This window comes from Malaclemys terrapin, chromosome 9 (genome assembly GCF_027887155.1).
Source record: "Malaclemys terrapin pileata isolate rMalTer1 chromosome 9, rMalTer1.hap1, whole genome shotgun sequence".
NCBI lineage: Eukaryota > Metazoa > Chordata > Testudines > Emydidae > Malaclemys > Malaclemys terrapin.
Window position 1 is genome coordinate 89,737,640 of NC_071513.1, and position 13,959 is coordinate 89,751,598.

At 43.8% G+C, this 13,959-nt stretch overlaps 1 protein-coding gene and 1 non-coding gene across 8 annotated transcripts; one reads left to right on the forward strand and one right to left on the reverse strand.

The window, feature by feature from the left end:
* Positions 1-396: 396 nt before the first annotated feature.
* ACTRT3 (actin related protein T3) lies at positions 397-11,827 on the reverse strand. 7 transcript variants are annotated; one of them, XM_054040647.1, is made up of 3 exons: positions 11,806-11,827; positions 4,946-5,129; positions 397-1,315 (listed from the first exon to the last, which is right to left on the reverse strand). In XM_054040647.1, exons 1-3 carry the CDS (start codon positions 11,825-11,827, stop codon positions 397-399), a joined length of 1,125 nt encoding a protein of 374 aa, XP_053896622.1. The 7 variants fall into 7 exon arrangements, with proteins under 7 accessions (XP_053896622.1, XP_053896628.1, XP_053896629.1 ...); XM_054040653.1 differs by lacking the exon at positions 11,806-11,827 and adding an exon at positions 5,209-5,227; XM_054040654.1 differs by lacking the exon at positions 11,806-11,827 and adding an exon at positions 5,169-5,178.
* Positions 7,744-7,816, forward strand: TRNAV-AAC (transfer RNA valine (anticodon AAC)). Its single transcript has one exon. It is a non-coding gene; the product is annotated as a tRNA-Val (tRNA).
* Positions 11,828-13,959: the final 2,132 nt, after the last annotated feature.

The window sequence follows — 13,959 nt, forward strand, 5'->3', positions numbered from 1 at the left end:
CTGTGTCCCTCAATTATTTCCTGCTCAACATTACATTTTAGTAACAGAAATGTCTGTTAGAAAGTGTGGGGATATTACACTTATACATACATTCAGTAATAATGGTATAAGATTTCAAAAGCCATGTTGTAAAATTGTCAATTTCATCTACTTCACTTGTTTCCTGCACTGTTTTGTCCTTGTGTAAATAACTCTCACTAGAAATCCAAAACATTTTACACATATTCATAAAGATATATTCTAGAACAAGCACACCCAGAGTTATGATTTTTATTAGTCTTTCGCCAAACAAATACTACTGGCGTAGGCCTCCTAGAGTTTCAGGGTTACTATAATTTGAGGTTCTTTTCTTTCCCACAACACTTTCAGTAAGATCATTTTAAAAACAACTGGATTTCAGAAGCATTTTCTATGCACTATGTTAGGCCCAACTTCCCTGTACTCTGCCATGGTAATCCACATTTGCTGGAAGGCAGAGAGGGAGGCGAGGATGGAACCCCCCATCCAAACAGAGAGCTTCCTGTCAGGGGGAGCCATGACCTTCACCTCAGTGTCACTGGGGACCATGCGGATTATTTCTTTGGTGATGCGCTCAGCCATGCCAGGGAAGAGGCTGGAACCGCCAGACAGGATTATGTTGGCATAAAAGTTGGTCCTCAGGTCAATGTCACACTTCATGATGGTGTTAAAGCAGAGCTTGTCAATCCCTGGGGCCTCCATGCCAATATTAGATGGGCAGAAAAGGGTCTCAGGGCAGCGGAACCTTTGATTCTGGACTTTAACAACCTGCCCATCAGGCAGCCTGTAGGATTTCTCTACTTCACTTGGTTTCTTAGCCAACTCCTCCTCTGGATACAGACTCACATAACACAAGGTCTCCTTCATGTCTCGTACAATCTCTCTTTCAGCTGTACTGACCAGGGAGATACCGCTCTCTTTAAGGATTCTCATCAGGTAGTCTGTAAGGTCACGGCCAGCCAGGTCAAGCCGGAGAACGGCATGGGACAAGCAGTAGCCCTCAAAGATAGGTACAGTGTGGGTAACACCATCACCAGAGTCCATCACACAGCCCGTGGTAAGGCCTGACGCATAGAGTGCCAGTACGGCCTGGACGGCCACATAAAGGGCTGGTACCTCAAAGCGCTCAAAGAGAACCTTTGTCATATGTTCTCGATTGACCAGTGGGTTGAGCGGTGCCTCGGTGAACAGTGCTGGCCGCTCACTTGCCTTCATCTTCAGGTCCTGCGCATAGACATTCTTCCACACAGCCTCCATGTCCGCCCAAGATGTGACAATCCCATGCTCCACTGGATACCTACATGGGGTTCAAGCAGACAAAAAAAAAAGGCAGCATTCACCATCTACCAGGTTCACCTTGTCAGGTGTTTCCAAGTATATCATTTCATGAAGTGTACTGCATATAAAACTCTACGTCACAAGTGTTTCCTTGAAAAATAAAATTAATAATAGCCTGAGCTAAAGAAAGTTGGTGATTGCCTCCTGGAGCTGCTGAATATCCTTAACTCTCAGCACATCTAAGAAGGGATGTAGCACGTTGCAGGATTAGGACCTACATTTTAAAAAGTATCTAAACTTTTTTTTAAAAATATTACTGAAAAGTTCAATATGAATCATTTACAATTTATTAATTTTACTGTTGATAATGTATGTTTATTAAACATTATTGTGGGAGTATTTCTTCTGCCAAAAATTCATCCAGTAGATTAGTAGCTAGAAGATTTACCTTACTCTCTGATAGCACTCAACAAGTATAGAGAGCATAAAGGGTAGAGAAAGATGATTAAAGATTCTTGGAAGTCCCAGACATTAGCCTTGTCTACACTAGAGAAATCTTGCAAAAATTTACCATCAACGTTGCGAGCCTTAGCATACACTGGGTGCTGGCAGTGTTTTAAGCACCATGTCGATTAATTCTGATCTGGACAGGGCTAGATAACTAGGTGTTTAAAACACCACTGGTGGCAGTGGTCTATGGTAGTTCAAATTCTCCCAACATTGCTAATACCAGTGGAACTGAACTAGCATTAGCAGTGGTAGGCAGAAACTGAAGACCAGATTCTCTATTGGCCTGCATCTTGTGTAGTCATTTACACCAGAGCTTAGTGAATACAAAGTGGGTGCAAAATGTTACTTTTCTGATTTAGTAGAATGTTACACCTATTATGCACACCTTTTGAACTGGCACAAGTTGCAGTGCATGGAGAATCTGGCCCTACACAGTCCTTGGTGTTAACACTGAAAAGAAGCAGTTTGTAGTTCTCTAAAGTTGTTTCAGGCTGGCTGGCTGGAGACACAAGAAGGGCTGGTCTACTCAGAAATTTGTCTCATACTAATGTTATGCTCTGGGTGAAGCCTTGTTATGGGTTGAATTAAAATCTCATTGAGATTGATGAGTGTGAACACTCCCTTCACTTAAAATAGTGGTAAGAGTCATTTAAGAGGCCGCACCTAAAACAAAGCCTAATAGAGTCTGCCAAGAAACTAGCACCATGTAGACGAAGGGTTCAACTGGCTATTGTGTGTATTGCATGTGGTTGTGTGAGAGAACAAACAGACCATGTCTACATTACCGAGACTATAGAAGCAGAACCCTGTAGTGTAGACTCAGTCTCCATCAATGTAAGGTTTTAATTCATATCTTTTGTTATTCCACGTAAAGTGTGTGTGTGTGTGTGTGTGTGTGTGTGTATGTGAATTGCATGGAAATAACAAAAGGTATTAATTAAAACTAGTTTAATTATATCACCGCAAGTTTCTGCATAGGTCACACCAAAGAGAGCCCAGTCTTCACATTCAGATTTTCCTTGCAGTCATAAAGTGCTACAAAAACCAAAAACTAAAGTGCTAGTAACCTTTGTCTTTAAATTCCAATCCTGACGAGGTTGTGGGTTTGTCTAGACTAGAGTTTGTAGTACTGTTTTCATTTGAGGGAATTGGTTGTTTGTGGTTTACCCTGGGCTAAGTCCTAAAGTAAAGTGTAAACATTTGTATCCAGAAAAAAATGTCTGTGGAGTATTTAGTTTAGCACTTTACACTCACATTTGCTAATTTGAACTAATTGTTAAGCTAATCTAGACAAGCCCTGAGAGATCTATGTATTTGTCTTTCCTTTTTCTGTCTCCTTTTTTACTCTTCATTGTATCCAATTTTCCAGTCTGTTCTTTCTTTTCATTCTCTCCAATTTTTCTTGTTCTTCTTTTAGTACTTCCTTTTCTCCACCAGATCCCCTGAATTCTTCTTCTCCTAACCCAGAGCTTTTCCTATTCCCTCCTCTCATTCCTCTCCCTGCTACTGCTCCCTACACAACCTTCCCACCTATTTGTAGGTGCATGGTCAATCAATAGCTTTATCTACATCAGAGAAAACTGCGGAACTGCTGTAAATTGTAATGGTGCCGTGTCCACAAACTAGCCATCTTGGCTCATATAAAACTGTTTAGCATGTCACATACTCCGTCCAGTCATTGTACTTCTACTGTAAAATGGGTGCAATGTTTCCAGCACAGGCCCCTAAAGCAGTGTTTTGTAGGAGTTATCCATAACTGGAGAAGTGCTACACCATTTAAAAGAAAACTACAACTGTATAAGTCAGTGTATTTCAATATACAAAGTAGCACATGCTCTATGGAAGCTTCTCTATTTTTTTAAACAAGAAAACCTTGAAAATTGCATGCATCGCACCTTATTAAACAGAAAACTCTAATGTGTAAAAATAATAGAAGCGTCAGTAATTTATCACAGGAATATAGTTTGAAATACAAGAAACACTGTTCATTGCAACGGCTAAAGAGATTACAAGAGCAGTAGCTCTTATTGTGTGTAGCTGCAGTCTAGGCCTATGAAAAGGTGCAGCTGCAATTACAGCATTTTCTGTCTACATTATCAGTGCAATAGGGCAGGGTGATGCAGGATACAATGGTGCTCGGGAAGTACAACTGCGCAGCAGTGCACTCCTGCAACTGCTTTTGTGTGTGGATATGAGGTGTGTTTCAAGCATAATAGGTGTTTGCAATGTCGCTTTCATACCCAAATGCACTAATGTAGCTACATATCAGAAGAGATTGTTTTGCGCACTTCCCCATGCCTTTTGGAAACCTTCACACTGGCTGCAAAAGTGCATAAAGCTGCTGCAGTCGAACTGCACAGAATTTGAGATGCATCTTTTTCTGTCTCTACCCTCTCTCTCTTTGCTTCTGTGGCCCCCTTCCTTTCTTTTCCACACTTCCAGTCTCCTCTGTTAGTCTCTACTCTTTCTTCCTTGTTTTGCTCTCCCTCCCACTTTTTGACCTTGTTTGGCCTTGACTCGGGTTTATCTTTGGGATATCTGTATTAGTCTGTGCAAAGCAAAAGCCAATAGCAACAGCCTTTCATTTGGAAAAGGCCCTGCAGATTCCTTGACAATTTCCTTCTGCAGCCCCTTCCATGATCAAACATTTAAGTGACTGGCACAGAGGAAAACTCTTCCTCCATTCTGTACCACACTCTCTCCATGAGGAGAGGCCTGCAAAGGAGACTGCTGTCTGGGACAATGCTCCCTCCTTGTTCAGATGCCAGCTTTCCTGTCCCAGCTCACCCTGCATCCACTTAACTGCTGCTTCACAACCTTCCCTCCCACAAGGCTAATGGTACCTGATGGCAGGGTCTCCCCAACCCTGCTTGGCATGCTTCTCCTCTGTGAGCAGAGATGGCTCCTCCTCCCTCCTCAGTACCTGTTGGTTTCTTCACTAAACCAACCCACCTCTCCACCTTGGGCAGGGCCCCCATCATCTCCTTTCCTACCCGGTACCTAACAAAGAGGACCCCCCCCACTTGACCTGCTCCCTACCCACTTTCCATGTCCCCCTCTTTAGACCAAGTGGAGAGGACCCGCTCCTTGGCCTGCTCTCCTCATTTCCCCAGGCCTAGCTCCCACCACTCTCTGATACCTGATGGAGAGGATCCCCCGCTTGGCCTGTGCCTCATCCCCAATGTAGAGGTCCTTCTGGCCTGCCCCCAGCATCACGGACTTGGCTTTAGGCCGGCCTGTTATGTTGCTGTAGATGACACGTGGTTCCCTGTCCCCAGCTATGCCTGCCTTGATCAGACCTGAGCCATTGTCTATAACCACAGCTGGTAACAGATCCCCCATCCTAGGAGGTGGCTTTCCACCTGCCACTTCCCACTCAGGCCACTGGGGAGTGGTGGGGGCCAGCAACTTCCCCTTCATGTGATAATCTCCTCCTATTGTGACAAAAACACATACAGGAGTAGTGCCCTTGTTGCTAAGACACCCCCTCAGCCCTTATCAAGCTAAGAAAAGTCCAGCCTGTTCACTACTTACATGGGAAACTCCCTGACTGTTGGAGGAGCTGGCTTAGAGCCCCATGATTTAACTTGCTACCTGTCACTGTAGTAGCTGAGTGCCTCATTGCATTCCACATGAAAACTAATAGCAATAACAACATGCCTTGGGCTCCCTCCTTTTTAAGGAAAAATATTTGATTGGGGTAGGGTTTTTATTTTTAAATTTTATTAATATACTTTAAAAATAATTAGAATAATCTGCTAGGGAGGCCCAGGATCTGAAAGTTGCCCCTGGGAATTGATGGTGTTGATTCTGGTGGTTGGACTTTTCCCTCTGAGTCAGTAATGAAATCTTCTAACATGCCTCTAGGGCAGGCAGCACCTTGAAACTGGCAAGCCTGCCATCAGCATGTGGGCAGACCCAAACTTTGCTCTGGACAATGGTGGGGAATCTCTCCTTATTCTGTTGCTTGAAAGGGTGGCTGGACAGATCCACAGAGTACTGAATTAGTTCTATACACAAGTCTCAGTAGATGCCTATTTTGCTTTTGCCTAAGGCAGGTCCTAGCACCTTAATTTAATATATGGGATATGAGGTCTTGATGATTTGAGGTAATTAAAGAGTCTAAGACACTTTTTGTAAGAGTCAAGATGTTAACCATTGTGTCCAAGACAAATTCCAACCCAGGCAATTGCATTTTGCAGTTCCCAATATAGTTTTAACTGGGCAGTCTTCTTTACTTCCTCTAAACTGAATGGTATTGTTAAACGGTGGATGAATTTCATCCCAAAGATGGTTGCGTTTCTGAGGTGAATTAAGTGATTCCTATATATAGTTTGCATATCAATTTGTTAAATTTGTAAAGGGATTTGTTATTCTTTGGGATTAAAGACACTAAAGGTATATGTTATTGCTAATATAAATACAACCGATTTATTTTTCTTCGTATAGCTCTTTTCAGCTTTTTATATGAGAAATTTTGCCCTCTTGTTGCTATAATATTGCTATAATGTTCTTTTTTTCTTGGACCTACAAATTAAGGCCAGGATTTTGTAACTGGGTCTATGTAGGTGGCTACTGGGGCCCAGCCATGTGCATCCAATTGCAGGATCAGAGCCATAACTTCCACTATTTACTAACATAATGCTGCATTGTTTAGACACAAACATCACGGCGGGGGGGGGGGGGGGGGACACTGTTTGCTTTCTGATTTAACCCCTCCCCTCCCCTCCCCTGCTTTTACTGTTCTTGTTTTTTAAATTAACAGCAATATTTGACTGATTTTTGGTTTTGTAAAAAGTTATTTTAACAACATTTAAATTTTAGTCCAAAACTGAGCTCCCTTTAATATACTACAGTACTAAAACACTATTGAGTCACCTAATCTACAGGAATAATATTTTATTAGAATTCAGATAGTAATTTTAATATACTCTGGTTGTTGAAGGAATATCTTCCACCAACCATCCAATCTTAAAACGAAAAATTAAACATAAATGGTGCTATGCCAAAGGGGTGTGTGTGGGGGGGAAGCATGTGTGTGACTCAAAAGAAAGTCAAACTGTGTATCATGCTTACCTACTAAAGAACACCATGTTGCTCACGAAATTAAAACTCCTCCCACCCGCACTATGAATCTGTTTCAATTAATTAGGTAGCCTTGGAAATGCCAAGGAAGGAACATTATGCCCTTGTTGAGCCCTGCCCCTGGTCTTTGCACCAAGCACCGGAGACAGCAGATTGACGCCTGTGGCTGGGTGGGTGTCAAAAAGCCCCAGGTCCGCTGTGGAGATGTGAACGTTGTAGTGCTTCCTATGCAGGTCTGTGTAGGGAGGTATGGGGCACGCTGCGGATGGGCGCACGCTGCAGGCCCGTTTAGGGAGGGAACCCGGGGTTATTCTACACACTCCCCAGGGGCAATGCGTACTCGCGGGGGAGAGGGGGGAATGGAATACATACAGTACACCTGCAATGATCTGTTGCAATCCTCATGAGAGGCCGGGTGCTGCCCTTGCTGGGCGCTAGGGTGCCATGCCTGATGGGTGGGGGGTACAGTGCTTGGACCAGAGGGGCCAATCCATAGTCACAGGGGGGCCGTGCATGCCCCGGAAGCGCAGTGGAGTGGAGCCCTGTTGCGGTGGCCCGGGGAGCGCGATCACATCCCCACACACAAACTGTTTTCACTGTGGTGTTTCAGGCATTTTTTGCGTCAGTTTGACCCATATTTGTGTTAGGAGCTCCACTGAGTGCCTGGAGACCTAGTCATATGCACATGTCCTCCACGTGAATCTAGGCAGGGGTTGCTTTTCCAGTAAATGTGCCAGTGTCAGGCGCTAACGTTGTAAATACAGATCCCACATATTACAACTCTTATTAGAACACGCAGGATTCTCCAGCACATGAATAAAAGAGACAGTTTCAAAACTCTTTACCAGGCAAGTTTCCGTAGTGTAGTGGTTATCACGTTCGCCTAACACGCGAAAGGTCCCCGGTTCGAAACCGGGCGGAAACAGTTTTGTTTGTAAATACACCTTGTTGTAAATTTGTGTTTTAAAACTTCTTTTAAATACATTGAACTACAAAAGTGTACATTTCCAAAAGAGGCAGTTTAAAATCTCTTTGACTGGTACCATTTTAATCCTTTCATTTTGCCAGGATGAGATCTTCGAAAAAGTAAGTTAAATGCTTGATAGCATTGACCAGGCAGCTGTCTGTTTTTTGTTTAATAATTAATACTTGAATGTACACTAGTGGAATCTGTTTCAAATTAATATTTTTTAAGATTCTTTTTAAAATAGCAATTTAAATGAGTGCAAAAATACACAATTTGCAGTTGATTAAAAGTTGTAAGCACCATTTTAGGTTTCAGTTATGTGTATTTTGTAATGATATCATACCTCATATTTGAGAAGAGCCTAAGGGCGATATCAAAGCCCTGAAAGTAGTGACTAATGTTAAGCAGCTTATTATTTTGCTAGTCTTTCTTTGTTAACAATGAAATTTGTCTAACATTAAAGTTGACTCCTTCTGTACCATCCTGTGATCTCGATGGATAACATAAAATAAAAATTAGTATAGAGTACTAATTTTTATTAATGTGTTATTTTTATCATTCCGATATTGATTAATTATTCAAATAATTCCTTAAGAAACAGTTCTTTTGCAAAGCCTTTCAATGTTCATTTATTCATTCATTCAAGAAAGAAAGAAAGAAAAAAAGCCGGTACATTCTTTGTTTCAATGTATTATTTGTCTAATGCATGCTCTGACTATGCAAACATTTACACACACACACACACACACACACACACCAGCTTTATTCCTCAGAGTAGTCCCATTGTGTTCAAGTAAAATTGCTCATGTACATAAACGCTTGCAGGATTGGAGCCTTACATGTATGCTCTTTTGGGCAGGGACCATATTTTCCTGTGTGTAAAGGAAATGGTGCAAAACATTAAGCTATGAAGGTATCATAGAATATCAGGGTTGGAAGGGACCTCAGGAGGTCATCTAGTCCAACCCCACACAGATTTTTGCCCCAGATCCCTAAATGGCCCCCTCAAGGATTGAGCTCACAACCCTGAGTTTAGCAGGTCAATGTGCATACTGATTGTGACGGGTTGGATCACAGAAACCCCTTTGGGAGCTGCCACCTGATGTGCAAAGACTACCTTTGCTCCTGTTTTCCCTGCCAGCTCAGGACTCCAGCACCCTGTCTTGCTGAGCCAGCCACTCCAGTCTGCTCCAACACAGACCCAGGGTCTGAATCACTTGTCCCAAAGCTGCAAATTTACCTGAAAACAGCTCCCAGAAGTGTGCTTGTCTTTAGCACTCAGATGCTCAACTCCCAATGGGGTCTAAACCCAGATAAATCCGTTTTACCCTGCATAAAGCTTATGCAGGGCAAACTCATAAATTGTTCGCCCTCTATAACACTGATAGAGAGAGATGCACAGCTGTTTGCTCCCCCAGGTATTAATACATACTCTGAGTAAATTACTAAATAAAAAGTGATTTTATTAAATACAGACAGTAGGATTTAAGTGGTTCCAAGTCGTAACAGACAGAACAAAGCCACAAGTACTCCTGTTCTTCTTTAGACAGAACAAAGTAAGTCACCAAGCAAAATAAAATAAAATGCGCAAATCTATGTCTAATCAAGCTAAATACAGATAATCTCACCCTCAGAGATGCTTCAGTAAGTTTTTCTCAGACTGGACACCTTCCAGGCCTGGGCACAATTCTTTCCCCTGGTACAGCTCTTGTTCCAGCTCAGGTGATAGCTAGGGGATTCTTCATGATGGCGCCTCTCTCCCCTTTGTTCTCTTCCACCCCTTTATATATCTTTTGCATAAGGCGGGAACCCTTTGTCCCTCTGGGTTTCCACCCCCCCTCACTGGAAAAGCACCAGGTTAAAGATGGATTCCAGTTCAGGTGACATGATCACATGTCACTGCAAGACTTCATTACTCACTTGCCAGCACACACATATACAGGAAGACTCACAGGTAAACACATCCATCTGCAGACAATGGGAGTCATCAAGATTCCAAACCATCATTAATGGCCCACACTTTACATAATTACAATAGGCCCTCAGAGTTATATTTTATATTTCTAGTTTTAGATACAAGAGTGGGACATTTATACAAATCAGATGATCACACTCAGTAGATTATAAGCTTTGTAATGATACCTTACAAGAGACCTTTTGCATGAAGCATATCCCAGTTACGTTATATTCACTTTTTACCTTCAGTCCAAAATCCATTGCAATCAACATACTACACTGAGTATGGTGAGAGACTGTGCCACACACTCTCAAAGAAACTGAGGAACCTCCTGATCAGCATCCTGTACAGCAGACAGGAGAAGATCAAGAATGAGCTCTCAGAACTGGAGACTCTCATACAATACCAGCCTTCTACACAAACTTCCACGTGGCTGGACTTTACAAAAATGAGACAAGCCATTTACAATGCACACTTCACTTCTCTACAGAGGAAAAAGGACTGTAAGCTATCTAAACTAATACCTGCCACTGGGGGCTATAACAATGGTACCCTCAACTCATCTAACAACATTGTCAATCTTTCCAACCACACACTTAGCCCAGCAGAAGAGTCTGTCCTATCTCGGGGACTCTCTTTCTGTCCCACCATCCCCACGAACATGATACAGTTCTGCGGTGATCTGGAAGCCTACTTTCGTCATCTCCGACTCAAGGAATATTTTCAACGCACCACTGAACAGTGCACCGACCCACAGGAACCCTCCTACCAACACTACAAGAAGAAGAACTCTGCGTGGACTCCTCCTGACGGTCGAAATGACAGACTGGACCTCTACATAGAGTGTTTCCGCAGACGTGCACAGGCTGAAATTGTGGACAAACAACATCACTTGTCCCATAACCTCAGCCGTACAGAACGCAATGCCATCCACAGCCTCAGAAACAACTCTGACATTATCATCAAAGGGGCTGACAAAGGAGGTGCTGTAGTCATAATGAACAGGTCAGATTATGAACAGGAGGCTGCCAGGCAACTCTCCAAGACCACATTCTACAGGCCACTATCCTCTGATCCCACTGAGGAATACCAAAAGAAACTACACCATCTGCTCAAGAAACTCCCAGCTACAGTACGGGAACAAATCTACATGGACACACCCACAGAACCCCGACCAGGGGTATTCTATCTGCTACCCAAGATCCATAAACCCGGAAACCCTGGACGCCCCATCATCTCAGGCATTGGCACTCTGACAGCAGGATTATCTGGCTATTTGGACTCTCTCCTCAGACCCTATGCTACCAGCACTCCCAGCTATCTTCGAGACACCACCAACTTCCTAAGGAAACTACAATGCATTGATGTTCTTCCTGAAAACACCATCCTGGCCACCATGGATGTAGAAGCACTTTATACCAATATTCCACATGAGGATGGACTACAAGCTGTCAGGAACAGTATCCCTGATGAGGCCACAGCAAGCCTGGTGGCTGAGCTTTGTGACTTTGTCCTCACCCACAACCACTTCAGATTTGGGGACAACTTATACCTTCAAGTCAGTGGCACTGCTATGGGTACTCGCATGGCCCCACAGTATGCCAACATTTTTATGGCTGACTTAGAACAACGCTTCCTCAGCTCTCGTCCCCTAATGCCCCTCCTCTACTTGCGCTATATTGATGACATCTTCATCATATGGACCCACGGAAAGGAGGCCCTTGAAGAATTCCACCTGGACTTCAACAATTTCCACCCCACCATCAACCTCAGCCTGGACCAGTCCACACAAGAGATCCACTTCCTGGACACTACAGTACAAATAATTGATGGTCACATAAACACCACCCTATACCGGAAACCTACTGACCGCTATACGTACCTACATGCCTCCAGCTTCCATCCAAGACACATCACACGATCCATTGTCTACAGCCAAGCCCTAAGATACAACCGAATTTGCTCCAACCCCTCAGACAGAGACAAACACCTACAAGATCTTTATCAAGCATTCGTAAAACTACAATACCCACCTGGGGAAGTGAGGAAACAGATTGACAGAGCAAGACGGGTACCCAGAAATCACCTACTGCAGGACAGGCCCAACAAGGACAATAACAGAACACCACTGGCCATCACATACAGCCCCCAGCTAAAACCTCTCCAGCGCATTATCCACGATCTACAACCTATCCTAGAAAATGATCCCTCACTCTCACAGACCTTGGGAGGCAGGCCAGTCCTCGCTTACAGACAACCCCCCAACCTGAAGCAAATACTCACCAGCAACTACACACCACACCACAGAAACACCAACCCAGGAACCTATCCCTGTAGCAAACCTCATTGCCTACTCTGTCCCCATATCTACTCTGGCAACAGCATCAGAGGACCCAACCACATCAGCCACACCATCAGGGGCTCATTCACCTGCACATCCTCTAATGTCATATATGCCATCATGTGCCAGCAATGCCCCTCTGCCATGTACATTGGCCAAACGGGACAGTCCCTCCACAAAAGAATAAATGGACACAAATCGGACATCAGGAATGGTAACATACATAAGCCAGTAAGTGAACACTTCAATCTCCCTTGTCATTCTATTACAGATTTAAAAGTCACTATCATTGAACAAAAAAACTTCAGAAACAGACTTCAAAGAGAAACAGCAGAACTAAAATTCATTTGCAAATTCAACACCATTAATCTGGGCTTGAATAGGGACTGGGAGTGGCTGGCTCACTACAGAAGCAGCTTTTCCTCTCCTGGAATTGACACCTCCTCATCTATTATTGGGAGTAGACTACATCCACCCTGATTGAATTGGCCCTGTCAACACTGGTTCTCCACTTGTGAAGTAACTCCCTGCTCTCCATGTGTCAGTATATAATGCCTGCATCTGTAACTTTCACTCTATGCATCCGAAGAAGTGAGGTTTTTACTCACGAAAGCTTATGCCCAAATAAATCTGTTAGTCTTTAAGGTGCCACCAGACTCCTTGTTGTTTTAATATTTCTGTGCACTTCACAACATTAATTATTGACCATGGCCTCATATCCCCAGTGTGGAGAGAAGCAACCGCATTCCCATAATTTACAGATAAGATAGCTGAGAGGTAGCATAAAGTCAGAAATAAAGACCTACAATTTCCCTTTCTAGATGAGGCAAAGGAAACCAAAAAGGCTGCACAATCATCTGAGAAGATCTAACTAACTAATCTAACTAACTAATCAGATTTTACTATCAAACCGTAATAGTTATCTGTGAGTGTGTGTGCACGTGCTTCTATGTGCATGTTTCTCTATGCATGCCTGTGTGTTCTTGTTTGAATATATGTATGCATGTGACTGTGTGTCTCAGAGGACATATTTCACACTGGAATTTACATCCTGAAACTATGTTTAAAAAGTTCTGTATGATTTTGCTAGAGAAAGGGTTAAGCCAACCATCTGGAACCAGACTCGCTGAATCATGGCTTGAGATCTGGATCTTAAATTCAAGGTTGGCTCCTTGCTTTAAGAGGCCATGTCTGCACAGGAAGGCCCCTGCTCCCGCACCAGTTTAAGGCAAGGTGTGAATTTTTCAGTGTTTCTTGGGAAGAAGTTTAAGCTAATGTGAAAAGCCACTCAGACAGCAAAATAAGAGTTCCCCTGCGGGGGTTATACTAGTATGGCTACATTGTGTAACTGGTAAACTATCCCACTTAGTCAAGGTCATCCGCAGCTTGTGCCCCTGCTCCTCTGTAAATCACACGTGGGACTCATGGGAAGGAGCTACCCAGACTTTGTAACACGAGCTGCCAGATCTCGGCGTTGGAAGCCCATTTCTGGTAGCCACATGACCCGTCACCCCCACTGAGTAGAGGGGCAGCCTTGCCGGAACTACATCTCCCACGATGCACTGCTCCACGCTGAATCGGGGCTCCCACTTGCGGTGCTGCGGTGCACGATGGGAATTGTTGTCCACGCCCTGCCCACCACCTCTATCCCACCCTCCGCAGCCCCACAAGACCGAGACCGGAGGATGACGCCGTGCCACTGTGGGAGGCAGGTCCTATTAACTACGTAACGTGGAGCCTGGTTGGCTCCAATGTGGATGGAGGCAGAGACCTCCAAGGCCGAGACCGGAAGTGATATTCCGG

Excerpts from the sequence above, each read along its gene's own strand:
- ACTRT3 (XM_054040647.1), bottom strand. The coding sequence starts at position 11,827 with ATGCTTGATAAAGATCTTGTAG. Across the intron at positions 5,130-11,805 it reads GCTTGATAAAGATCTTGTAG|CTGTGGTTATAGACAATGGC; the intron begins GTGTTTGTCTCT and ends ATCTGTTACCAG. Across the intron at positions 1,316-4,945 it reads CGGGGGATCCTCTCCATCAG|GTATCCAGTGGAGCATGGGA; the intron begins GTATCAGAGAGT and ends AACCCCATGTAG.